The 26953-nt window shown below is 44.8% G+C and overlaps 1 protein-coding gene across 2 annotated transcripts; it reads left to right on the forward strand.

The window, feature by feature from the left end:
• Positions 1-26872, forward strand: clmna (calmin a). 2 transcript variants are annotated; one of them, XM_030355816.1, is made up of 13 exons: positions 1-485; positions 12979-13040; positions 14945-15040; positions 15603-15686; positions 16044-16136; positions 17551-17750; positions 19572-19765; positions 20124-20206; positions 20374-22389; positions 23139-23320; positions 23782-23869; positions 24006-24061; positions 24505-26872. In XM_030355816.1, the coding sequence occupies exons 1-13, from the start codon at positions 401-403 to the stop codon at positions 24632-24634; spliced, it is 3369 nt and encodes a 1122-aa protein (XP_030211676.1). In that variant the 5' UTR covers positions 1-400; the 3' UTR covers positions 24635-26872. The 2 variants fall into 2 exon arrangements, with proteins under 2 accessions (XP_030211676.1, XP_030211675.1); XM_030355815.1 differs by having other exon boundaries at positions 4-485; positions 23779-23869.
• The last annotated feature ends 81 nt before the right edge of the window (positions 26873-26953 follow it).

Here is a 26953-nt window from a genome sequence, read left to right on the forward strand (position 1 = left end):
ATAGAGCTCTGTCTACGTCACGGGAAGAAACTCAACGATAACAATGCACGGAGCAGAGTCATCCCGGCGGGAGGGTATTCGGCCTGGGTCTTCTTGAACCTCCCCCCTCTACCCCCCAACTCTTTTACCGCTCACACACACACACACACACACACACACACACACACACACACACACACACACACACACACACACACACACACACACACACACACACACACACACACACACACACACACACACACACACACACACACATGGCTTCCATTCGGCTCCCCGCACAATAGAGTCGGAGCGGCTCTGGAGTTCACTACTCCACCACCTAGCCTGCTTCCTACCGGGATTCTATTTTGCATCGCATTGGTCTTCTTGCCACTTGCAACTTGTCCCGTGGGAACAGATGGCGGGACACGAGTGGGAAGACTGGTTCGAACGCGAGGAATTCATCGGACAAATCAGCGACATCCGAGTGCAGAATCTACAAGGTACGGTCCTCCTCAGGGAATCCGATATCCATGCATAACAATGTTCCTGCGGTCTTATAGCCACCGTGTTACACTGCAGTCGCTGAGATGCATGCATCGGTTGCGTTACTATGGTTTTGGTTTGGTATGAAGTATTTTTTTAATGCACAATGATACTATGTATAGTTGCAACTTTTACGGAAGGATGCGTGACAGTCATCGCCTCAATCCGCACTTTCTCTCATCTCATTTATCTTCTTGCCCTTATCGTAAATACCAGGTACCATAAATACCATGAAGAAAAGCGATTGTTCCCTGTGCACTGTTGCTTGTGTACAACTTCACCTGTGGATTCGCCTGCCTCGCCCTTGGCGACTGTCCCGGTTGACCAAAACTAGGTTACACAGAAGAACAACTCAGACAATCACTTTGACAAGTAATTCTCAACTTGAGAATTGCTTGGGGTTCTCCTCCGTCATAATAAACTAACCGTAACAGTAGTAACAGTAGCAGGGTATAGACAATATCAACAAACAAGGCAACAAGTGTTTGAGCATCAATATATTCCAAACCACTATTCTTTGGGTTGTTCTGCAGGCAAGGTTATGTGTCTCCATTCTCACCACAAGAAATTGTCGTTAAAATACATAATGCATGAGGAGAAGGTTTAGCGTCTGCAGGGGTGGGCGGTTAGATGATTGTTTTATCAATGTTTCATGAAGGTTGCATCCCAAACGGGGCTCCAGATCTAAGCTAACCATGGTCACAGCTATTTTCTTCTGGATAGGTGTGGAGGGGAGAAGCGAGATGAGCAGCGCATTAAACAGTGGCACGAGGAGCTTACATAACACTATGAGAAAGATGGGGAGAAAGCGAGAGAGGGAGCCTCGTTATAGTTTGCAAGTCTCAAAAGAAGTGCATTCCCACATTGCATGTTCCAGACACTGTGTACACACACACACACACACACACACACACACACACACACACACACACACACACACACACACACACACACACACACACACACACACACACACACACACACAAACACACACACACACACACACACACACACACACACACACACACACACACACACACACACACACACACACACACACACACACACACACACACACACACACACACACACACACACACACACACAAATGGACACACCATCCAAATCAACCTTATTATTTTAAGTCAATCTCAATGCATTGTAGTCTTCTCCCTCAAAAAGGTGATATTCATGAAATTATAACTAAGTAGTCCAGAATGGAGCTGTGTAAGTGTAAACATTATTGACGACATTCGATTAAGTGTGTTTCTATTCAAATGAAACGTATATGTTATTATTCACTATAGTCAAATCAGAGCGGTTATTGAACTTGCTCCCAGAAGACCACCCATCCCAGAGACACTGTTAAGGGGGGATGAGGCCACCACATTCAGTCTTGATGTAAACTAGCCAAAACGGTAGCCCTATATGCTCTATCAGGGATAACACTGGTCCTGTGTTATTGGATAAGGAGAACGATGAGGAGTTAACCATCAAGTCCCCCTAAAGACCACGACATAGACCGACATTTGTAGTCCGTGGAAGTCTTCTCTGAGAAAGGCTGGGTGAGTGGTTTCATACCACGGTTGTCTCCTTCATGCTCTTTCAGATTACATCTGCAGATTTTTCATGCAGTATTCATCTGCCTGGATAGGGCTGTTCTCCCTTCTGCCTCTTCCATAGCTCGTTCTTCACATGAACCGCTCACATTTTTACGTAACATATTTTTTTACAAGTGGCTGCCTTGAAGTTCTGTGATTTAAAATTCAGATTGCTTTCTGAGTCGATCACTAATTAGAGGGTCCCTCTTGGGCTCTAACTTCCTCTTAATTAGAAGATAGTTAGCCAACCTCTAATGTGTACTCAGCTATCATCAGAAATAGACCATTCAGTCCGTAGTCAATGCCGTTGGCTTCTCACAAACGACCCAGACACGTTTACGTAGGAGATATTTTCTGTGCGAATATGCAGGTGAGAAGTGGTAAATGTCTTGTACTAGCGATTAACTCCTTCATCGCTGTAGCTTTACCTTAGAGATCAGAGGTTTTAAGATACACTTGTCCATTTAGCGATAAAGGGCAGCACTGTAACCTTCATGATGAGACTCTAGAGAGTCTACTTATGCATTCAAGGAACATTCTACTAAACTGAGTTTAGGCATAGGTAAGTATTAAAAACAAGCTTAATGATTTAGGACATTGCATCCCAGCTGAGTCTTGTCGCAGTCTGAACATGGAGGCTTGATCCACACTGTAATTTAAGGGGTACGACCCTGCAGGGACAAAATGAGTTGGACTTGACTATATTTCAATGATAACCTTCCATTAAGTTGACATTTAATGTAGAAGGTTCTTATGAGATCACGTTGGACTTTCACCTCACAACTAATGAAATGACTTCATTGAAACACTTCATGGAAACTTGAATTACCGCAGAATTGGTACGTAACCTTAAAAGGCCTGGACTAGGTAATGCCTGGTTGTCAAGTGGCACAATCCAACTCAGTTCTCCTACAGTAGGTCCATTCTCAAGGTTGATTCCATTGGGGTTTACAGCAGTTTTTCCATCTATTCATTTCAGCATTTAGGTAAGGAGTAAGGCTTAAACAAATCACTTTTTGGCCCTGTGAAGCCCTTTCGGAACACAACTGATCGGAAAGGAGGTAAATTAAACATTGATTTACACAAATAAATGAACTTCAATTATTCGTCACTTACGCTAGTACGCCGTGTTCAGGTCTCTTGCTTCTGCGTAATATAAATCGCCCAAGTAGCCACCCTATGGTTTAACAGTTTGCCATAATTGCTCTGTAAGTGCTTAAAGAGGAACAAAAAGGCTTTTTCTTTAAACAAAACGATGAAACCATTCCCAAGTCCGCCTTCCCTCTAAAAATACCCTGGTGGTGGTTTTAAAAGGTCAGTGGATATATTGTCACGTAAACAGTGCACCTCTGGGTGACGTAAGGCCTGGGTGAGCTGAGTGAGCTCACTCCTCAGAGGTCTGCAACTGGCGGGCAAGGGTCTTGCTCTCTTCCTTTTTTCCTTTGCTTTATTAGATGCAGGTGTGTCTGCAGCTCGGTATATGAAGCGGCGTCGTAAAATCCCTCTATTGAACACTCGCTTTCCGTTACCTTTTGTTGAGCCAGGCTGGTGTTTGGTTGTAAAGTGTACCCTCTAAAGCAGTAAAGAATAAATAAAAGTATTGGTACTGTGAGACGATTTGTTGCATAGGGTATTAAAGGTGCTGCAGTTAAAGTGAAAGGGCTAGCCTATTATTTGAGTTTATTTTGTAAGTAATGCAATAAAGTCATCTGTCTGCCATTAGTGGGTGAAAGGCTCTGTGATAATATCGGTCTCTAGTTGACTGCGTCTCCTCTATTACATTTAGTCTCTAAGACCTCATTTCTGAATAATCAGGACATCTCTTGATGCCTTGATGCTCTGATCCCCATATCCATCTTGCCTGTCAATCATGTTCCCACACTCACAGCTTTATTATAGCCCAACCACAGGTGCGTGATTGTACATTTCAACCCCCAATGCTGGAGACTAAGGGAGGGAGGGAGCAAAGAAGGTTTTTTTTTTCTTGGATTGTTTATTGACCTAATATTGCTTGATTCTGTCCTCTGTCTTTACAACTCTCAAATCATACCTACAGTGACTTTAAATATGCATACATTGTACTATACATTGCACTGCAACTCCAATACCCCAAAGGTACTGTTGAAGTGGACAGGGCTTTTTTCGATATTCAATTTATTTTTGTTAGCACAAAAATATACTATTTACATTGAATGGATTGGTATTTTATCACAGAAGTTTGAAAACAACTCATAAGAGTCAATATAATATAAACAATAAGGTAATACAGGAAATGTAGTGTATTTTGTCATAGACCTACACAACACTATGTTAAGTGTTGGAAAGCCGACATAAAAAGGGCCCTACAGGTCCGGTCACATCTCTATCATAATTTTTATTACAAATAGTTGCAATGTGTAACTTTATCTATGATTGAGCAGTCCTACTCCAGGGCGCAGTGGTTTTCAGACCTGTCATCTAATGGATCTCTTGACACTCACACACACACCCACTCACTCTCCCTCCCACACCATTATGAAACACTTCTCCACCCACATAACCCTCTCCGAGGTGGAGTTAATGCAGATGTATTTGCTTGTTATTGCGCCTGATCACTGTGATTGCATACTGAACCATCGTTTTATCTGCTGTTAAGAGTGCATTTAGTTAGCTGCGTCAGATATCTTGGCACTTGATACATGATGCCCTCCTTTGCTCAATCGAATCCTCCCTTGCTTGAACAAAAGGCTAGACTCCGGTCCTTTGTGGATATCGTCTTTGAGATGTGAGCGAGGTGCCTTCCTGTCTACTTTCCCAAATTAACTATAGTCTAATGGGGGCTTGATTGCACTTTCTGTTATTTTTTATATCTGCCATAGAGGAAGTGATGCCCCCCCTGGTGCCTTTCCTCCTCTCTTACTTATTTTCAACTTATGATTTGTGGTATTTCTTTTGGTAAGGTTGAAGTTTCCCCAGTCAGAAAGAAAGGGTTTACTGGCAGTCAAAGGAGGCTTTAGTTTGAAACTAGTAGCTTCTCCTAGTCGATGGAAAGGAACGGGTGAGGAGAGGAGAGGGGGGAGGGGGTATTCATTTGGTCGTATTCTGCAACCTCACCGCTCACTGCACCTGAAACATTTAGTCATAGTCATTCTCAGGAGCATTAGGAGGACCTCAAAGAGAAACCATTTAATCTTGGTGTGAAATGTCAACGTTGCTCTAAAGACCGTTCAGTTCTACCATGTCTAATCTAAAAGCAGAACCCAACAGTGGCAATACTATTTTGTGGGATGATTAGCCTTCGAGGGGGGTTCATTAAACAAAAATTAGGCTGTTGCTTTCTTGTTAATTGTGAGGTGAGGCGACAGGGGTTCCAGAGGCGACGGCCCAGTGAAGCGAGGTGACGCATTGCTAATATAACGTGGTCCGTAGGTCCTGGAAGGGTCCTACGGGACTGTGATGACCCCTGTTGGAAACCAAACTGAGATAACGCTCCTCCACCCATCTAGTCAGACTAGACCTGGCTGAGGATTGCACCTTAGTTAGTGCAATGGCTGGTTTAGACTACACAAATTCAGTCTGATATTGCCCAGAGTTGTTTGTCGCTGACAAATATGCAGGATCGTACACGATTTTGAAAAGTGAGCGACGAGACGAAGTCTTGTCATGTGACGATCTACGATTATTTTCATCTGCGACGTTCGAAAAGCCCACGACAAAAAGTTTGGAATGCCAGAATTTATCCAGCGTTGGCATGGAGGGAACTCCGCCACCAGTTGTGCGAGAGAACCCCGCGAACAGCTGGAGCTCACAGGCAGTGTTAACTAACTAGACATCACTGCACTAGACTGAGGAACAGTCAAGCGTTGCGCGTGACGTGAACGATACAAAGTAAAGATTGTAGAGTATCGCACCCTCGAATCTTTGATACAAAGTTTGAAGTGTGTCCAGTCTTCCAAGGAGTCAAAGACCGATTTCGTGGTTCTGTGATCTCATAGTGTGAAATGTTAAATCGTGGAGAGATATCTAAGAATCATGTAGCCTGAAGCAGCCATAAGTCGTACTGAACAAGACAAATTGAGGCTCTTAGGTGCAGAAATAAATCAATAAATATATGTAGATATTTTTTATTTCACCAAAACGATAAACCTAAAAAATGTTGTAGAGTATAATGGCATCACCAAGGGGCAGATAAGCCTGCTGAGACCTTGGTTTCAGACAAGTGATGGACCGCATTGTCCCAGCGATGCTCCACACTGTCAATTATTGTCCAAGGTCAGCTCAGGGTCCTGTGTTTTGAGAGCAGCGTTTGACTGAGGTCAACTTGTTTATTGGCAGGAGCCGAGGTTAACACTAAACACTAACTTCCCTGACCACGTTCAGCATGGGGCCGGCCAACATTGTTTTAAGATGGTCTCGTTATGTGAGCAGGCTTCATATATGCTGCACACGCACACATTTACAAAATACACAGTTTCCAGGGAAACTGGTTGCTGTAAATATGAATTGGTATTACACTGTATCCTTATATGGATATCAAGAAAATGGAATGGGCAAGACGGAGAGGGTGAACTCATTAAAATGCAAAAAGTCACTAGAACAACCAAAGTATTCAGGCCTTTGTAATAGTTATGACCAATGCACCACCCGATGATATTGTAATGTGGATGATGTTAATATTAATGAATATATCTAAATCCTTATTTTTTAACTAAATCTCTTCTCCTTTGTGATACTCGACAATAAAGAGATCCTTTGATTTCTAAGCCATGGTAACGGGCAAAGAAATTTACATTTCTGTGGTGCAAACTTCCAACATGTCGTGCACTTGTATCCTCTTAGGAACAGAAGTCTGTCTGTGTAAGTGGTGTTTCTTGGATATCTGGAGGTGATCTTAGATGAGCCTGTGAAAGCCAAGGCTTTTATGAGAGCTAGAAATGTGCACCTTTCAAAACGTCCCCTGACAGCCCATGAGTCAGTGGTGAGAGTACCATGGGGCGGGTTTAGAGTGATGGGGGCCTTCCCTCCTCTTGGAAAGTCTTGTGATGAGACATTAAGTCGCTTGACTTTGGGGCTCTTATGTTAAGCCTTTTACCAGACGTGATCTGGAAGCTTCAATGGTTCACCCTGTTAGTCCTAGGACTAAAACTGTTGTGAATAGAATAGGTCTTAGGGATTTCCTCTTTCTACCTTATATTTCATTTAATTAAAAAAATCGAATCCATGTTTTTTAACATTAATCAATTTAACAAAGCTTTGGAATAAAATACCCAATTTTGCTAACATTAGGGTTAGTGGATCTCCAACCAGGTCACATAGTGGATCTCCAAACAGTTCACATAGTGGATCTCCAAACAGGTCACATAGTGGATCTCCAACCAGGTCACATAGTGGATCTCCAACCAGGTCACATAGTGGATCTCCAACCAGGTCACATAGTGGATCTCCGAACAAGATCACATACCAGAGCTCCAAACATACCACATACACACACCAGACTGGATCTCCAAACAGATCCAATACACACGACAAACTGGAGTTACTGGGAATAGTCTATTAATGGTTATGATATGGTACTAGTGAGTTGCAGTGGGCATTTAGTTGAAACCCCCTATTGACGTCTTACATTCAGTGTTTTAGTATTATGCTGGATAGATATTATTCCAATTGTTTAGGATTTCCCTGTGTAAGGAAGTGACAAACTCTGGTATCGGACTCTTGTTTGGTTTAGAGAAAAACAATATGAGCTTTGTAATGTGAATAACTGATGTGTATACATTGCTTAAACCTCCCATGGGCCTTATCTGAAGGTGCTCTTATCTGGATGATTCATGCAATGCCAATACAGGAGTATGATGGAGGTAGTTGTTCTTTTATTCCCCACTATCTTATTGCACACAATGAAGGGTAACTAATCACACACTCAAGATGACATGAGTGTGTCCACCTCACCAGCAAATCAGACTGGCGCCATAACTAAATGTTAATAAACACCTATAGCAAAAAAATAATGAACTTGTCCTCCATAACATTCGAAGTCCGGTTAACCATTGGCAAAGCTTTAGACAAAATACCTTCATGCCACTCTGATGTAAGAGGGTCATGTCAAGAGAATCCTCCGTGCTACACTGAGACATGTATGAGTACGCTTTCATCTGTATTATCAGATAGCTGAATAAGACATCTATAACTATTTGATCAAAGTTTGACGTTTGGCTTTTTGGGAGAGCAAAGGAGTGGGGTAATCGGATGATCCCCTCAAAGAGCCATGCGCTCAGGTCCTTTCAGTTTGGAGACTTTTAGCCAAATCTTATATCATGGTACCATTATGATTTGTGGTGCAGCCCTCTATGATGCTGATTTGGTCTTGTAGACAAATAAATACCCATTATCATAATCCATTCCTTTAAACATTTCCAAACCCCCTGCACATTTGTCCTTGGACCAAAGAGAAGCTTTTTCCAACAGAGCAAAAGCCCCCTTTTTAAAAAAAAAAAAGATTGGGTGATTATTGTTACGTTACCAGGTGGTGGACCTGGGAACCTCCCCCCCCCCCGAACCCGGCCACGAATCATGTTCCAAGCTCAGGTGCATGAGGGGACATTCCAGGTGACGCAGCAGACAGAGAGGTTGCCTCGGGGCCCTTGCAACAGTATATGCTGAGGGGAAGTAAATACAAAAAGCGCGTTCATTGTGCATAAACAAAACCAGAGGTCTGTGGTCTGGGTGCTCATGGAAACAAGCTATTTTGATCGTGACGGTCCTGACGGTCGTTTCAATGCATTAAATGCATTTTATGATCTGCATATGGGATTTTCTCGCACTGAACACATGACAGGACACACCCTAATCCATCTAATCTGACACGTGTCAGGGCACATTCTGCGTTTCCGAAAAGGCCTCAGCACAATCACTATGTCAATTCAGTTCAATTGTTGCGGAAATATGCACAACTTATATCATATTCCCAGATATAAGAGGAGAATATTGATGAGGTGCTAGTAGCAGCACCGGAACATGCACGCCTGGGTGGATGTTTGAGATTCCTTTTAAGCTAATTAATACATTGTTTTTTACCACTTAGCAAGACATTTATATGATTAATTAATGAATGAACATTCTGCATCCCATCCTGACGTACAAAAATCCTTATGTTCAAAAAAGACATGGTTGAGTTGCACAATGCCATTTTGGGGGAAATTAAATTTAAACACTGCATGCAAGTTGCCATTGGAAACGGATCACTGAGGTACGATTTTATCTTGCAGACGTCCGTCTGTCTCTCATTTAATTCCTGCTAATGTTAACTTCTATCCTGCTACTCTTTTCGATTCCTCCCATGTCTGTCTCTCCACATTCCCCACTTCCTCTCCTCCTTTCTCTGCTGTCCCTCTGGTTTCTAAGTGCCTGGAGCAGTGAACCGTCCAGGTCTCTGCTCTCCCCCCCCACCCTAGGCTCTGTGCCACGGCTGCTCTGAACCATTTGTCATGGGGCAATGACATCCAGGCCAGTGGGGAAATGGGCCCCCCCTTCAGGATAAAAGATACTTCTTGGCATTTACCGTATTTATGCTAAATATGGAGGAAAAACATGTGTGATGTATTTGTGTTTGTGCTCTGTGTATATTGCCCACTCTGACCGAGACAGTGAATTGTTTCCGGGCACTACAGATGTTGAAGTTTCAGAGGCTGTACTTAAAAAATCTCTCATAAAAATAGATTTTATTACTTCATATCTCATAAAAACTAAACTCACACACAAATGAGCAATACCATTGTTAGTCCCCCATCGTTTCATTTGCACCCCATCAGGCAATAAACAATGACCACATATCTCATTAAAAGTAGGGTGTCTCTCTTTGCACCAGTACGGCCAGAAAACCAGAGTTTGTAGTGATTTCTTCATAAGTCACAGTTTGACAAGTAGTGTCGAGACAGACTTGTCTAGCTGTCTCACCGAATCGCTGTTAAACTCTAACAGGGTTCTTATCTTTGCCTTATTTACACGGGAGGAGCCTAGATGAGATCTACTATAGAATAACACTGTTGACCAGTGCCTTTTGCTAGGGTGACTGAGAGGCCTCAGGTAGCTTTAGTATCTAAAGCTTCCTGATGTCATAACCTGTGTTATAAAATACATCTCCAATGCACACTCAATAAGTAACATCCCAATATAGCGGGACCATAGGATTCATATATTTCTTGAAATATAAATACTTTTATTGGCACCCTATTGGCAGTCTAATGTCCGACAACACACATATCACATAGACACAATGTTGACTGCACCAAATGACATGTTGTGGGGTGAAAGGGTTGTTGCATGCCTAGGTTGCGCTGTATTTGTGTAGTTGGCGCTTCCGACCCCGCTACCAAGATGTTAAGCTGGTTGGTTAAGTGTGTTTTCATGTTAGGTGTGCTCTCGTAGTCGAGAGTTGTGTGCGGCACGAGAGTTGTATTCTGCTTAACCTGGCCTCCTGTCTTTCCCGTGCTGCTTGCCACAATATGTACCATATTATTATAGTAATAATAGTATTTATCGCAAAAATCGCAAGGGCACTGCACTTGTAGAAGATTAAGAAGGCTTGTCCATCCATTTGGGTTCAGATCCGTTGGCACCTGTTTTTCCAGGTGTGCTGTCCAAGTCAGGGTTTGGTTTGTTTTAAGCGGACCTGGCCCCGGTCTGGGCGAGGTGTTCCACTCCCCTCCTATATAGAGAGCACCGAGTATGAGACCCTAATGGCGGAATGTTTTGACATATTTATGAGTAATGAGGTCACAGTGTCCGGTCTCGGTGGAACACAGCTCAGCGTGTATCCGTTATGTTCCACTCTGTGAGCGGTGGTGATTTATCGAGCTTAAGTGGCCAACAGTCTGGTTATTTCAGTTTATTTCAGGTTGTTTGAATTTGTTTGAATTCAACAAGCATTAACGTGTTGGTGTTTGAACAAATGACCGCGGGAGATTTTGTTTTTCTGGACTTTGTAACGACAGAGTTTGTTATTTATACTTTTAACACCTTAATACATACTTGTACCACCTTAATACAAATAAAATGAGGATGGATGCCAACATTTCCTTCCAAAATGTACCAGATTTGAAAATGTAAAAAACAACTAAACCTTCTCCCCTCCACCACCTCTAGTCCTCTTCCTTCCCCTCACTCGCTCGTCCCGACCAATCTTCCTCCTCTCACTCCTGTTCCTCTGCTCACCTTTCCTTCTCATCTTCTCCCTCATTCTTCTCCACACGTCTCCCGGCTGAGACTAATGGGCTCCGGCTCTGCAGTCCGCACCGTGTGAATACAGATCAAATGTCGGCTGACTGCTGCGAACACTACGTCGAAAAGGGGGGATGAGGCTCAGAAAACATATAGTCATTATTTGGATGGATGTGTCAACATGGCCGCAGATATGAATGGTGGAGACAAGTGGGTTGGAGAAGAGCCTGAATGACACGAAGAATTGGTTTGCAGGCCAGAATACCAACTGGGTCTCCACCGGGCATATCGCCGACGTCCTTGGTGCACCAGCAGCAGATTTAGGAACACTGAGCTGCCATGAAGTTCCCCTGCTGAAACTCTTTATTTATCCATGATATACATTTCAAAATAAAAGCCCTGTTCAATGCAGCAGCAATCTACAAAGTAACAATGCAACAATTTATCAGCTGTACAATAGTATTTACCAATGTGTGCCTTGGTGACTGCCACGCCTCTGGGGGGGGGGGGGGGGGGTTGAATAAATGTCTGTTATTTTTCACAAAAATACTTGTTGCCACGTGTATACTTTAGATTGGTAATTGGTTTTAGACTACCCCACTAGACAAGTTGTCTTGGTTTTGTCTCCAGACCAACACATTGTTGTGCCTTTGTTATTATCCTAGACCTAGCTATATCTGCTATATCTGTTTTTCAGGGAATGGTCTGACCTGAGCGTTTGTTAGTGCTTGGCACTTGTTTCTAGGAACTATGATCTATGATCTATTCTATGATCTTTACTGTAGCCTAACCCTAACCCTTACCGACAGTGATATATTGTTTCACCCTCTTCTGACAAATGTACTTATTGTAAGTCGCTTTGGATTAGAGCGTCTTCTAAACACCCTGAATGTTAATGTAAATGTAAATGTGTTGCACTGTATACATTCACTACAGAGGCATGTGTGAATATATTGATAATGAGTGGAAATATATCCATAGTAATACCAATAGGTGTATGTTATCACAATAAAACCTGAATTCTGAGTGTTTATGTGATATTATTGTTCTACATTGGTGGTATAAAGTTATACTATTATTTGTGTATAGTTCTATGTTGGTACTTGGCAGACATGGTCATTCCGTCTGGTTTGGGTTTGTATTGGTGTTGCTATGGTGACGCAGACGCCTGTTCCAAGTCAGCAGAAGGGTTATGGTGGGTGGATCCATCCATGCTCGGCTGCAAGGTGTCGGGGGGTGGATGGACGGAGAGGGTGGGTGGATGGACGGAGAGGGTGGGTGGATGGACGGAGAGGGTGGGTGGATGGACGGAGAGGGTGGGTGGATGGACGGAGAGGGGCACGGGGGGGGGGGGTGGATAGAAGCTGCAGCTACTCCTGCTGCTCTATTCTCACTGCTGGTGGTGACTCATAAAGTGATCCATCTCCATCTGGACTTCTAACCTGTATTCAGTATAACCCTGTCATTTACATCTGTCTCTCTCCCCCTCTCTCTCTCCCCCCCCCCTCTCTCTCTCTCTCTCTCTCTCTCTCTCTCTCTCTCTCCCTCTCTCTCTCTCTCTCTCTCTCTCTCTCTCTCTCTCTCTCTCTCTCTCTCTCTCTCTCTCTCTCTCTCTCTCTCTCTCTCTCTCCCTCCCTCTCTCTCGCTCTCCCAGTGGAGAGAGAGGTGGTGCAGAAGCGGACCTTCACCCGATGGATGAACCTCCACTTGGAAAAGGTTTGTGGTCCACCGGCCCAGGGGAAGCCTGTGGCAGAGGCAGCCGCTGCACGCCGGCCTCCACCGCACATAAACACTGACTGTCTGCCGAACACACAACAGAGCCCTGTCCTGACCTCCACGGCCCCGCCCCAGTAATTGTGTGGTCGTGCTGTTACTGTCACTCGGTGTGTGTGTGTGTGTGTGTCGTCTACTGGGCCGTCGCTGTGTACACTGCACCCCGCTATCCGTTGTTCGACCACGAGCGACCCCGTGAAGCGTTGCGTTAGCCAACCCCGCTCGGGTGTATGGGGTCCCACCATGTGGGTTTTAAACCAGGGCCCCCCCCCCGAGGGGCCACATCATCCACACCCCCGCCTCGAACGCCCTTTAATTATAGATGTGGGGGATGGGGGGGGGGGACTCGCTAGCGTGTGTCATTAAAGTTTTATTACACTATCAAGGGCTAATCTAAGAGAATTCGCGTGGGGATGCTGTCTGCTAGCTAGCATTAGCAACCCAGTGCAGTCAGTTATATGTGTGTGTGTGTGTGTGTGCGTGTGTGTTTGTGAGAGTGTGTGTGTGTGTGTGTGTGTGTGTGTGCGTCTGGTTTCAATTTGTAAATCCCTTACCTTTCTATACATTTATTATTAATCCCCAATCACCCTGCCAAATTAAATAAGTATGCTCCTATCAAACACACACACACACATTTTCGAATTGCTCTGCATTTCATTTTAATCAATGCCTTTTTTGTGAATGTCATCATCATTTAATCGCACCGGGCGTTTGAGTTTAATGTGCACATAAAAAATAAGCCTACACACACAACACACGTGTAACGCAAACGCGCTGACAGTCACATCTACCACCGACGGGGTTGCACTGCGCTCTGTTTGCTGCCCCTACAGCAGTCTGTACGTCGTTGTGTACACTGGACAGCGCTTTTTGTTCGCCCCCTCTTTTCATATCGGCTCTGCAGCTATCTTATCATTTGCGAGTCACCGAAACCACGGATGGGAGGAGAGAATGGTGGCCGGGTGTTGACTCTGTGTGGTTAAGCTCCTTTTGTTTTCTCACACGCACAATAAGCCTCTCTCTTCTTCTGTTCCTCTGTTCGCTGTCGGGCACGGCTTCAATTCTCTGTCCCACCAATTGTAGACAATCATACACTTGTCTTCGGCTGTGTTTGGAAAGTTCCAGTCCTTTCTGGCGTCCCCCCCCCCCCCCCTCCCCCGTAGACCAGTTCACTGTTTGCAGACAAGCAAATGAATGTGTCAATTCAACTTGATTGCTTAAGAACCTATCGAGCAATGGCTTGTTGTGATAAAGACAGCGTTTCGATTTGCGAGGGGTGCAGATTTCTTCCCGAGCCCAGTCTTTATTTTTTGTGTCAGCATTTTTTCTTTTCTCTCATGGAGGCGAGTACGCCTCGGGTCCACTCCTGTGGGTTTTCTGGACGAGATGCTTATGGGGCACCCATTCTCACAGGGGAAATGAGGACATTCGTCACGTCATAACCCAAACAGACTAATTGTTGACTTCAATAATCGGATGATGCTACGGTTTAAGCACAATCTATTTGACACCATTCATGACACGTTGGTTAAACAATCAATAATCCATGAATCAATAAATGTTAATGTGCATTTTTTGCAGAACACCTAACTAGGTTCAATAACTTGTAGAATTAAACGTTAATGTAACATTCAGGACAAGGGAATGAATATATCTTAACATAACAAAAACAAAATCAAGAAGATCTGAAACCACAATCACTATATATGAATTCACAATAACGAATTCATAATGCATTCCTATGTAGCCATGTGCATGTGCGATGCCACCTCTGATCGTGCAGCAGAAGTTGCCTACTGGTGGATTCAGTCTGCCTAACTTCCTCTCTCCCCCTCGCCTGTTCTCAGTGTGACCCTCCCACCGAGGTCCAGGACCTGTTCCGGGACATCCAAGATGGCCGTGTTCTCATGGCCCTGCTGGAGGAGCTGTCTGGCTGCCAGTTGGTGAGAGCAGCACAAACACATTACTATTACAATAACTAAGGCCATGTAGTTTAATTATATTGTTTCAGTAGAAGATATTTTGATTGACAAAATTGTTGCTATGTGTTGCTATTAGTAATGTTTTTATCAATACTGTTTAGTAGTAGTAGTAGTAGAAGGTGTAGATGTAGTAGGTGCACTAGTAGTAGTATAGTTGTAGTAGTAGAAGTAGTAGTAGTGGGTGGGTGTGTGGAAGTGTTTTTTGTGAGTGTCCATAGTAAGATTGTTGTAAACAAAGAGAGAGGTACGAGCTGGACAGCATTTCTCATTCATTGAAAATATCCGTCATAGGTTGTGATTTATTGATAACATCATTGAAATCGCTATCAGACAGCATTGACTACTGATATTTAAGCTACGAGCTAGTTCAAATGTGACACATTGCGACTTTAAATCATCCATGAGACATGTTTACTGTATGCATATTCTGCATGATTCATGAGTTAATTCATCATTTATATGAATGTACTACTATTCAGTGGCACCAGCATAATGTATAATTTTCCTACTGAATCCATTCTAGCTTCACGGCTTCAAGAAGTCCTCCCACCGTATTTTCAGACTCAACAACATTGCTAAGGTCCTCACTTTCCTGGAAGAGAGAAACGTAAGTTACGCAACAACATGAAGCAAGATAGCATTTTTGTAATTTCATTTTTAATAGACAATTAAGGGTATTAAAGAAATATTAAATAAGGGTATATTCGTATAAGGGCATTATGGTATATTCTTATACTAGTATCAAAAGTATTTAAAACAGAGTATAATAATACAACTAAAACCCACCTACCATCTTCCAATAGCTTGGTTATTCAAAGTGTTTTGTGTGTGTGTGTGTGTGTGTGTGTGTGTGTGTGTGTGTGTGTGTGTGTGTGTGTGTGTGTGTGTGTCTGTGTCTGTGTCTGTGTCTGTGTCTGTGTCTGTGTCTGTGTCTGTGTCTGTGTCTGTGTGTCTTCACACACAGGTCAAGTTGGTTAGTATTGACGCGTCCGACATCGCTGACGGGAACTCCTCAATCATCCTGGGCCTAATCTGGAACATCATCCTCTTCTTCCAGGTAAAAGCCCGTGTCTGATTGGACGCCCTCCGTCCTCTTGCTTTGCTCTAATCCTTGTTATTGATTGGCTCTGTGACAGAGTCCAACATCCTGCCTACTTTAACAAAGTGAGTGTGCATAGATGTACACAGTTTAAGGCTTTCGTAAGTACACCAGGCCTATTGGCTGTTTGTTTGTTGTCTGCTATTTGTGTTGATGAGTTGTTGATGGCCATTCAAACTCAATCTAGTGTGTACGGCAATACAATGGAACATCAGTTCTCAAACTGTGGTTTCTCACTGGTGGTATGCGATGCACTATTTGGTGGTCCACATAGGAATTTACAATATATATATATAGATATATTGTTGACAATATACATTATAATATCGAAATACTATTATGAATGGAAATACATTAACCATGAGATCATAAAAATGGGTTTAAAAAGAAGTTCTGCCTTTTGATTCAATATCAGCTTCTTTCATAGTCGGATGGCTGATTGGTTGGCTTAACCTTAATGGCAATTGAGACAATTCAAACTCCAAATCACATAGTATGGTAATGCAATACCCATCTCTCTCCTTGAAGTTCTTCAACCTTGTATTCTCTTTGTTATGATCCTCAATTAGTTCCCGAGCACCAATTCTGAATCCCCCCTATTCAATTTTCAGTCTCATTCGCTCCCCTTGCCTTTGGAAAATCTAATGAAAACCAAATCATTTATTATAGGCGTATAATGGAGACGTATGGATGCAGATTTATGTCCTGAGTGCTTTCATTTGCAAAGCTCCGGAGAAGGAGGGGGAAGGGGTGTGTGTGTGTGTGTGTGTGTGTGTGTGTGTGTGTGTGTGTGTGTGTGTGTGTGTGTGTGTGTGTGTGTGGGGGGGGATGGATGGAGCCGTTAGCTCAGAGTTTATGTAAGCCCACACTGATGGTCCCGGTGTGTGAGCACGGCGAGTGTGCACGTACGGTTGACGCTTCCTCACCCACAGCAGCCCCTGCTCTCTGCACTGCTCTCATCTGCACCGCACACATTCTGATGTTGTCGTGCTCCTGGTTTGAAGTGTCGTTTGGTTGCTGTTTAATTGCTGTTGAGTGCTGCTCTCTGCTTACGTAAGGCCCATTCTGAAATGAAAAGCCTGCGCTGAATAATCCTGTATTGAGTAATAGGTCATAGCAAATCTGTTTCACCATGGGACGTCCATAGGTTTTTTGCATCCGTACGCAGGCAAAACCCCGTGAATATGGAAATATGAAAGCCACAGCCCAGTGCCTCGCTGCATTAGAAATGCACCGTACGAAACAGCAAAGCAACCATCCCCTCGCCTCAACACGTCCACCCCTATACAAAACAGATATGACCTGCTCCCTATCCACCCTCCCACCCTCTCCTGCCTCCCCCCCCCCTACTCTCCCCCCTACATCCGCCCAGATCAAGGAGCTGACGGGGAACATCCGAAGCCAGTTCCCCTCCACCTCCAGCCTGTCGTCCATCCCCACCAGCTCCGACTCGGACACCTCCCACTCCAGCACCCCCTCCGAGGAGCGCGGGGGGCCCCCCGGCCCCGGGCACGCGGGCCCCGGCCGGGCCATCAAGAAGCTGCTGCAGTGGGTGCAGAAACGCACGCGCAAGTCAGTACTGGTCCGAGGCGGCCCCTTGGTTCTTCAACCTGCGTCTTCTGTTCTCCTTCTGTTCTTCTTCTGTGGTGGGGACCGGGTGTTTGCGTTGGCGTAGGCTTATCTAGGGTAGCCTGGTCCGGCTCATCACGTCTGTGTTCCGCAGTGTATGTCAGTCAGGCCTTGGCTGGGCAGTAATTGGTTTCCAAATATGGCCGTGGCCTCACGGTGTTTCAGGCATTCAAGCTCTAATTGGCCGCAGCATTTCTTTATATTTGGAAAAGGGCTTTCAACAGGATCCAGACCCAACTGAACTGAAGGGAATGTCTCAGACGGATTGTTAGCGACACCTGTTGCTATGCGCGCGTCCCGAGACCACTTCGATTTTGCTTTCACCCCTCATTATCAAAATAACGGCGTAGTACAAGTTCTGCAACCAGTCTGTTGACTTGGCTAAAAGTTCACACTACCAGGGATGGTGACCTCGAAGTGTTTGGACGGTCATTTATTCGAGTCGTAGGGATTTTGATCTATTTTAAACTTGGAGGATAACCTGCTTATGCAGCATGCCTGGTTAGCATATTGATCAATTGTTGAATAAGTTCAGTAGCAGGGTAGTAGGATAGTAGGGTTTCTATGACTACCGATATTTGCAAGTGATCACGTGAGTGAAAAAAACTTCCTGGAACGTGGTTTCGGTCAGAGAGACATTTGAATTGTAAAGTGTCTGTCTTCTGACTGCTGTTTCAGGGTGCGAGCTAGGAGGACTTAGCGACTTAAGGTCTACTTTGTTTATTTGGCTATCGACAGGCTCAACAGGAAATAGCCCTTACATTAAGGGTTTTTCTGACATTTATTTTTATTTGTTGACTGCTTTTTGATTCTTTAATTATTTCAATGTGTCTCTACCTCCGACACCAGTTGTTTTTTTATTGTGTTATGTTGTTGTCTGCTGTTGTTCTTACTGTTGGTTGCAGATTTTTGGTTTTTGATGTGGTCATTTAGGTAAAGGTAGTGGAATTGTGGCTCTTTGTAAGCTTGACGAATGTGGGTCAGGAGTGCAAATGGTAAAGTGGATTAAGATCATTGAAATTATGTGAACATTTGAGGTGCTACATTTAAAATAGCATTGCCAATATAAGACCACCCATCAGCACTAGAGTTAGAAGTATTTTACACATGCCAAGGACCATTCATTACTACTCTAAGAGAAAGGGCTTTGTTGGGTATTGGATGTGCATGAATCAAATCAAATCAGGCCTACACCTTAAAGGGGCCCACCCCACGTGGTCATCTAATAAGGTGAGCTCAGAAGCCTATTCAGAGTGATTAAGAGCTGGTGGGCTGTCAGGGGTCATTGTCCTGCTCATGGATAATTTGACATGAAAACAATTAACAACCAAAAGCCATTTCCTGACACGCTCAGCACTGGTGGCTAAGTGGGCAAATGGTTCTTTGGAGCGAGGGTTTGAATAAAAACAAGACTGAGAACACAACACTAAAATGAGAAGCCACAGGCGGGATCACACACGTGTTATGTTCTGGTGCCAGGGACTGTCTCTGGCCATAGTTTGTGTGACAAAGAAACAAACACTTCTTTCATCAGATGGTGTCTGTGTCACGTATTTTTATTTGGCTACTTGTATTGTCGAACTCACTGTATTCTGAATCATTCTCTCTTAACTGCAGCTCTTCTGCTCTCTAACAACAACATAAATATTCATGGGACGTGTCAAAAACAACCCGGGCAGAAGAATCAAGCCCAGATTGCGGGTGAAACGTTCGACTAAGATTTACCCACAATTTCTTGTTGGGTGTTTCCCCTCCACCCTGTAGGTATGGTGTCGCGGTGCAAGACTTTGGGAAGAGCTGGACCAGTGGCCTGGCCTTCCTGGCCGTCATCAAGTCCATCGACCCCAGTCTGGTGGACATGAGGCGGGCCCTGCTGCGGACCCCCCGCGAGAACCTGGAGGAGGCCTTCAGGACGGCCCACTACACCCTGGGCATCCCACGCCTCCTGGAGCCAGAAGGTAGGGCCGCATGCTAGCAGCTTACCGTGGTAGCTAAGAATTGAAAGGTTTGGAACCATTTGAATACTCTTCATTGAGAATATGTGTCATTTAATGTCATTTAATGATAATTTATATCTCCATCGTCCATTACTCTGATATTTTATTTTCTAACTGGCCTCCAAAAGTTGTGTTTTGAAAACTCTAGTGATTCGTGTCATTATGACGGTGGAAATGTATACGAATTCGAATCATGAATTAGATTAGATTTATATACAATGAAACGTAAGGACATGCATGTGAGAATCATATTCGTATACAAATCCACAATATAACCTAACCCACTTGCAATTTATATAATTTTCTTTTATATCTCCAGATGTCATCATCAGTCGTCCAGAAGAGCAGTGCATCATGACATATGTGTCCCAGTTTCTGGAACACTTTCCCGGCATGGAGGAGGTGAGGAACACAGAATGCATCCCTAGTTCCTCATCTATTTAAAGCGTGCCATTCCTCCACACTGAAATCCTTTGATGCTCTCCTGGATTTGTTTTTCCTCTTCCTATTTTCTCCACTATCCTCTTCTTCACCCACTCTCCTTCCTCCGGTCCTTTTCCCTCTGGCAGCCGGAGCAGCCCAGCCTGGTGATCGAGCGCAGCGTGTCCATGGGCCGCCTCAACACGCGCGACCTCGACGCCGACCACCAGATAAAGAACAGCCTGGACCGCAGCCGCCTGAAGAGGCGGGCCCACACCGTCGACCAGGACCGCCCGCCGCACCCGGCGCCCCGGATCTTCCTGTCCTCCGTGTCGGAAGACCGGGGCGTGGTGGTGTCGCTCGCCCACACGCCGGCCCGCGCCGGTGCGCGCTCATGGGCCAGCGAGGACTCCCTGCTGGACCCGGGCCCGGCGGCCAGCGGCGCCGCGGACCCCCGGGACCCTCGGGACCCGGAGGTGACGGAGGTGTTCACCGTCTCCACCTCGCGCTCCCCGGCGCCGTCCTACCTCCACTCGCCTGTCGACTCCTCCTCCGCCGTCGGCGACTCCGCCATCGGCTCGCCCAACTCGTGGCATGAGGAGGGCGACTGGGGGGCCGGGAGCCCGAGCGACGGCTCGCTGTGCGACAGCGGCACCGCCTGGGACGTCGGGGCCACCCCCGACCCAGAGGACCCTCCAGCGGACGAGGGCCCCGTGCCTTTCCCAGCAGACAACACACCGGATGAGGCGCTGACCCCCGAGCTGTTTGTGGATGAAGGTGTGGGCTCCTTGTGTTCCATGGAGAGCTCCAAGGGGAGACAAGCACAGCTGGCTGTAGAACAAGGGGAGGGGCAGGAGACAGGCCAGGCCGACTTTGACATTAACGAGAGCCATTGGGCGGCCGTGCATGTGCCTGAAGAGAACACGGATGAGTACAAAGCAGAGCGGGAGCATGAAGGAATGAATAGCAGTCCTCTTGGGTTGGGCCCAGACTTGCTGGAGGAGCCTCCTTCTCTGAAACTCTGCAACGGAACAGAGAAGGTGATCTCAGAGAAAGGTACCTCGTCAGCACCCGTGGGGGCGGACCTGTCACAGCCAGAGCTCAACACAAACTCGTTAACCTCCGACCCTTTCTTAGAAATCAAAGAGCACGACAGTGTTGAGGCAGGTGGTCAGGAAGACATTGAATGTACAAAGAAAGCTATAGACCTCAGTGGAGAAGCAGGAGTTATTGAAGAACAGAATCCTACTGAGACAGCACATGTAAGCAGAGAAAGCAGCTTGGACGAGCCGGAAACGAAAGGGGCATGTCAGAGTAAATCTTCACCTCTTGAGGACAGACAGAAAATGGAAACCATGGAGGAAACAGACAATGATGAAGTCCAGAATTCACAAACACAAGACGGGACAAATGAAGGAGGGTTCAATGGCCACGCAACCCTGAAAGAAAACACAGAAGTTCTTGAAACCCATGAATGTTCGCATCCAGAACAAATGGCATGGCTATTGGACGATGGGATCCAACAAAATTTATTGTGCTCATCCGAGTGTGGAATCATAGCGAAGGTAGAACTAGTTGATGTCAAAGAGGAGCCTGTGTCTCCTTGTGACTTGTACTTTGACCTAACCTCGACGGTTAAGGCAGAGGTGGGTTTAGCTGCTGAAGCCAGGGAAATTAACCTGTTTCTCAACGACGACGATTCAACAGATCCACACAACGGTTGCCAGGAAACCTCGAACCCTGCATCCGTACACTTGGTAGAGGCGGCACAAGACGGAGACGGTCAAGACGGGGCCGATTCGAGGGACCCTGGTGCCTCTGCCCAGGGGCCGACCACGAATGAGCCCTCCGTGAAACACACCACGGTGGACTCGTTTTACGACAACACGGACAACGGTTCCCGTTCAGAAGAGCGGTTTGGGAAGGATCTGGAGCCCATGGATCTGTTCTACCCAGACAAAGAGGACGCCATGTTGGCCGAGCCCTCCGAGAGGGAGACAGAGCTCCTGCCCTCGGTCTTCGGGGTGTTCGCTCTCCAGCCGGCGCCGGTTTCAGACCCTCTGCTGACAGATATCGACCACACATGGGAGGAGAAAGACGAGGCACTCGATGAAGACATCGACGCAGGCAGTGGAGGGAAAATGGCAATAGAAAAGACGGACGAGGTAATATAACACCTAAGGGACACAAGACACTTAAGTTTTCATTGTAGGTAGACAAGATAATAATGTTTGGTGAACTTTCAGAGGCAAGCAGCAGTAGATGAGAACCAGATAAATCAGGTCAGGTAGCGACAATCTATATGAAATAAATGAAAGGCACTTGGGTGAGGAAGGTAAACATTGATGGCTGGATGGAGGCTACAGCTCTAGGGAAGAAGCTGTACTTCAGTCTGTTAGTTCAGCTTTGATGGCTTTGATGTCTTTGATGGCCTGGGTGGGTTGGGTCCTTACAGATGTTGAGTGTGTGTGCTTTTAATGCCCCCAAGTATATATATATATAATTATTTATTTTTTACCAATATTACTACACACGTTATATGACTTACGAATCTTCATTCCCCTACTTCTCAATTAAAAATGATCAGATAGGACTACTGTTGACATACATTTTATATACAAATTGCTGAGGTTAGTGTGTGTGAATATATAGAATTTAATTTCACATGGAAATAAATGAATATTTCTACATAGAGCAATGTTAGCAATGTTAGCATTAGCAATGGCTATTTTTTCTAAATCCTCCTCCTCCTTCATTCTCTCTTGTTCCCTCACTCGCTCACTCACTCACTCACTCACTCGCTCACTCACTCACTCACTCAATCACTCACTCACTCACTCACTCACTCACTCACTCACTCACTCACTCACTCACTCACTCACTCACTCACTCACTCACTCACTCTCTCACTCAGGGGGTGGACAAAGACTTGGAATGCAGGCAGCTCCCAGGCTCCGCCTCCAAGTCACCTGCTGTGGTGATTGGAGGAACGGGGCCAGGAGGGCAGGTGGGACCCAGGGAGGACAGACTCCTCAGCGGGGACGATGATGAAGGGAGAGCGCACAGCATCGCCAAGGGAAACACTGAGCCCATGAGGTAGGCCTGCTATTTATAGACCAGGAGAGAAAGACAAACAGGGAGCGGGAGGGGAGCGAAATCTCCCCAAAGCGTTCCTCGGAAGTTCCATGCGAGCATGGACAATGTTTTGACCAAATGTGGCTTTGTGTTCGAGCAGCAGGCTTACATTCACATGTTGTAACTGGCAGACCAAGCGATACGATAAACATAGCAAAATGATTTCACCAGCTACATTACCCCAGAAAAGTGTGATAATACTTGATAGTTTAGCAATGACACTCAAGTGCTGCTACAGCATCCTTAAACTTCCATAACGGGAACTCTGGGTCACAACATTTTGTTCTGAGGAAAATAACGGCTGCATAGCAGCATGCACAAATCTGAATTGTTAATAATGTTAAAAGCTGACGGCTCCCTGTGTTACCCACCCGAGACTCATTTGGGGTTCTACTCTGCCCGTTGTTTCTTTCTCACAGCAGTAATGAAGAACATTCTAGACAGCCCGGTGATGACCTCATACCTACCGTTCTCCGCCACCGAAAGGCCACCGGTGCCCTCAACTCCTTGGTGGGTTTCACACAACGTCTGAACCTGCTTTAGATCCATCGGGACGAGGACATCAGTGCACGGCCGACATTCAGGAGTTAATTGTCAAGTAGCTTTCCTATCTTATAATCGCTTTATGTTATTTCTTCCCTCACAGGACAAGCAGATGATAGTGCCGATCATCAAAATAAATTCCAACAACGCTGACCTTGGGTAAGTGTTTCTTTATGTTTTTGACGAGTGAGTGGCCTCACACATCTGTGTGTGTGTGTGTGTGTGTGTGTGTGTGTGTGTGTGTGTGTGTGTGTGTGTGTGTGTGTATGTCTGTGTGTGTGTGTGTGTGTGTGTGTGTGTGTGTGTGTGTGTGTGTGTGTGTGTGTGTGTGTGTGTTTTTGTGCGTCTGTGTGTCTGTGTGTGCAAGACAGGCTCCTTTTAACTCTACTTCAGCCTGAGGCCACAGTTTGACGGCTGTATTGATTTAGGTTGGTTCCATTATTAATCTCCTTAGGGGAACAGGTAGCTCTGGGGAACCAATCAGAAGGGACGTGGAAGTCGGCAATTGTAAATGCATTGCTTGTTTAGGATGAAAGAAAATACTACATAAACATGTATTGTGTGTGTCTTTATTTGTGTTCTTCGTGCATATGTGTGTGTAGGGAGGGCTCCTTGCCGGACCGAGAGCTGTACCTGCTGCTGCTGCTGTGGTTGCTGCTCTACTGCCTCTGGCTGCTCCCACAGATGGAGCTCCGCGCACTGCCTGGTCTCCTGTTCAACCTGGATCATTAAATACACACACACACACACACGCACACGCACACGCACACGCACAGACACACACACACACACACACACACACACACACACACACACACACACACACACACACACACACACACACACACACACACACACACACACACAGGCCCGTCAATAGAACGTAGGGATGCACTGATGAGACAGGATCTCTATTGGATTCTGTCATTTGCGGGGGACACAGAAGGTAGAGGGTGTTATTAAAGGTGTTGTATTATGAAATCTAAATTATTGTTATGGACAGTCACCTAGCAGGCTGGTAGAGACATATCACATACTATTCCCCGGCCAAAGGTACTCCCATGTTAGTACTTTGGGATGTATCAGAGAGGGGTCAGCTGCAGCGAAGGAGCCAACATGACCATATTTTAGAAAAGTACATTAATTTCCTGTTTGTTTCATTTATCAAAATAGTCATACGGTTCTTTCACACTGCCCCGACAAACACCACCACTCAACTATAGGGTGTCAGTTAAAGATGGTCAATTCTGATTTGAAATGTACAGTAAGAGAAATAAAGTAACGCCTCATTGGACTACAATCAGTGGCCCGGTTTGTCTGTTTGCGGACATATGAAATTATATGTCTATACATTTATATCAAATCACTAAACTGAAACAACAAAACATATTAACTGTCGTGAGCCTTTTTTGCTCTCAGTGCATCCCTGGTTGTATATTTTGGTCCACAAGAAAAACATTGACACAAACAAATACATTAGCATACATCACACAATATAGTAAGATATTGTACATTCATGAAAACACTGGACGTTACCACCGACCCCATGCACACATAGGAATCAATCTACAGACCTTTATAACCACAGAAGCACATAAAGACACCATGTTAGATCCGGTCCACCAGGTCTTTTACATTCTTGTTTGTCTCGGGGGGGAAATTAAGGCATTTAGAAATGTTCAAATTCTAACTATAACTTTGATGTTTTGTTTGTTTTGGCTTTTGGCATTTGATGTGGCTTGATCCTGTTTTAAAGATGCTATTGTAACTTTATTTACTGAAAACAGGAGAGCTATTTGTTGCTGAGGGAAAGAGACTGGAAGAGATGGATGGATGGATAGAGGGAGAGAGGTAGAGAAGATTAAGGAAATGTACAGCACAAAACTATTTACTAGCATATAAATCCACAAATAATGTTTTATTGAAGCCCATTTTACATTATGTCATGGAAAATGGCATTGGTCCGGAACAACAAAAAAATGACAACGAGCATTACTTAATCAGGAGAATACAAATTTGAATATCGGATTTTGACACTGCCTTAGAGCAACTAACTACTACTACATATACTATTTTTTTTAAGATAACTAAGTGACCTGGATGAGGGGCGAACTATGAAGTCTGTTGCAGTTTGAAACACAGTACATTTACTGCCAAAGATCCAGTTTTAGAAAGACTAACCATTAGAATAGAAAACTGGTTATTCTTTTATTTACCTTTTTCCCAACACTTAAACTTACAAATTGTACGCCATCTTGTTATAATACTTGCCGCCAGCTCTCTATTGTATATTAGTTAAATAAGCTAAATAAATATTTGTATTATTGTATGGATTGCTATATGGGTTGCTCCTATATCAAGGGGGGTATTCAAGGATTTAATTACAGAATTACTTTGTCCAAGCTTGCCTATAGTTAGTTAATGCTTAACACATGTTCTTGAGGGACATTCATTTTGATTGAAGCTGTATGAAATGTCATTTCAAAATCCACTTAATTTGGTCATTGCTTGTTTACCGTCCATGTCTATCCAAGCAAAAACAAAAGTGTTCCCACAAATGATACAAGAATGACTTAAATATACTGTTTATTAGGAATGCTAATCATGTCTCCTCGAATGGGGGGGTGCAAAAAAAGCCATGCATACAAATTATGTACAAAATAGGTCGCCTTCATTTGTGTGTGTGTGTGTGTGTGTGTGTGTGTGTGTGTGTGTGTGTGTGTGTGTGTGTGTGTGTGTGTGTGTGTGTGTGTGTGTGTGTGTGTGTGTGTGTGTGTGTGTGTGTGTGTGTGTGTGTGTGTGTTGTTTATGCCCGTGGGACACAATCTCCCCTATCTGACTTTGAAAAGGACTGACCTAGTAATGTGTGCCCTGCAAATGGTCTTCGGTTTTGTATTGGAACCTCATTCTGTTATACTGTAATTGTTCAAAAAGCACCAGTCAAGTGCAATAAATTATGTTTTCACCTTTTGTCTGTGGTTATTTTTGACTCCCAAAGACACAATTAAGATACTATATATAGGATGTTGTGCCAAATATAATGTTTGTTGC

This window comes from Gadus morhua, chromosome 5 (assembly GCF_902167405.1).
Source record: "Gadus morhua chromosome 5, gadMor3.0, whole genome shotgun sequence".
NCBI classification, from domain to species: Eukaryota; Metazoa; Chordata; class Actinopteri; order Gadiformes; family Gadidae; genus Gadus; species Gadus morhua.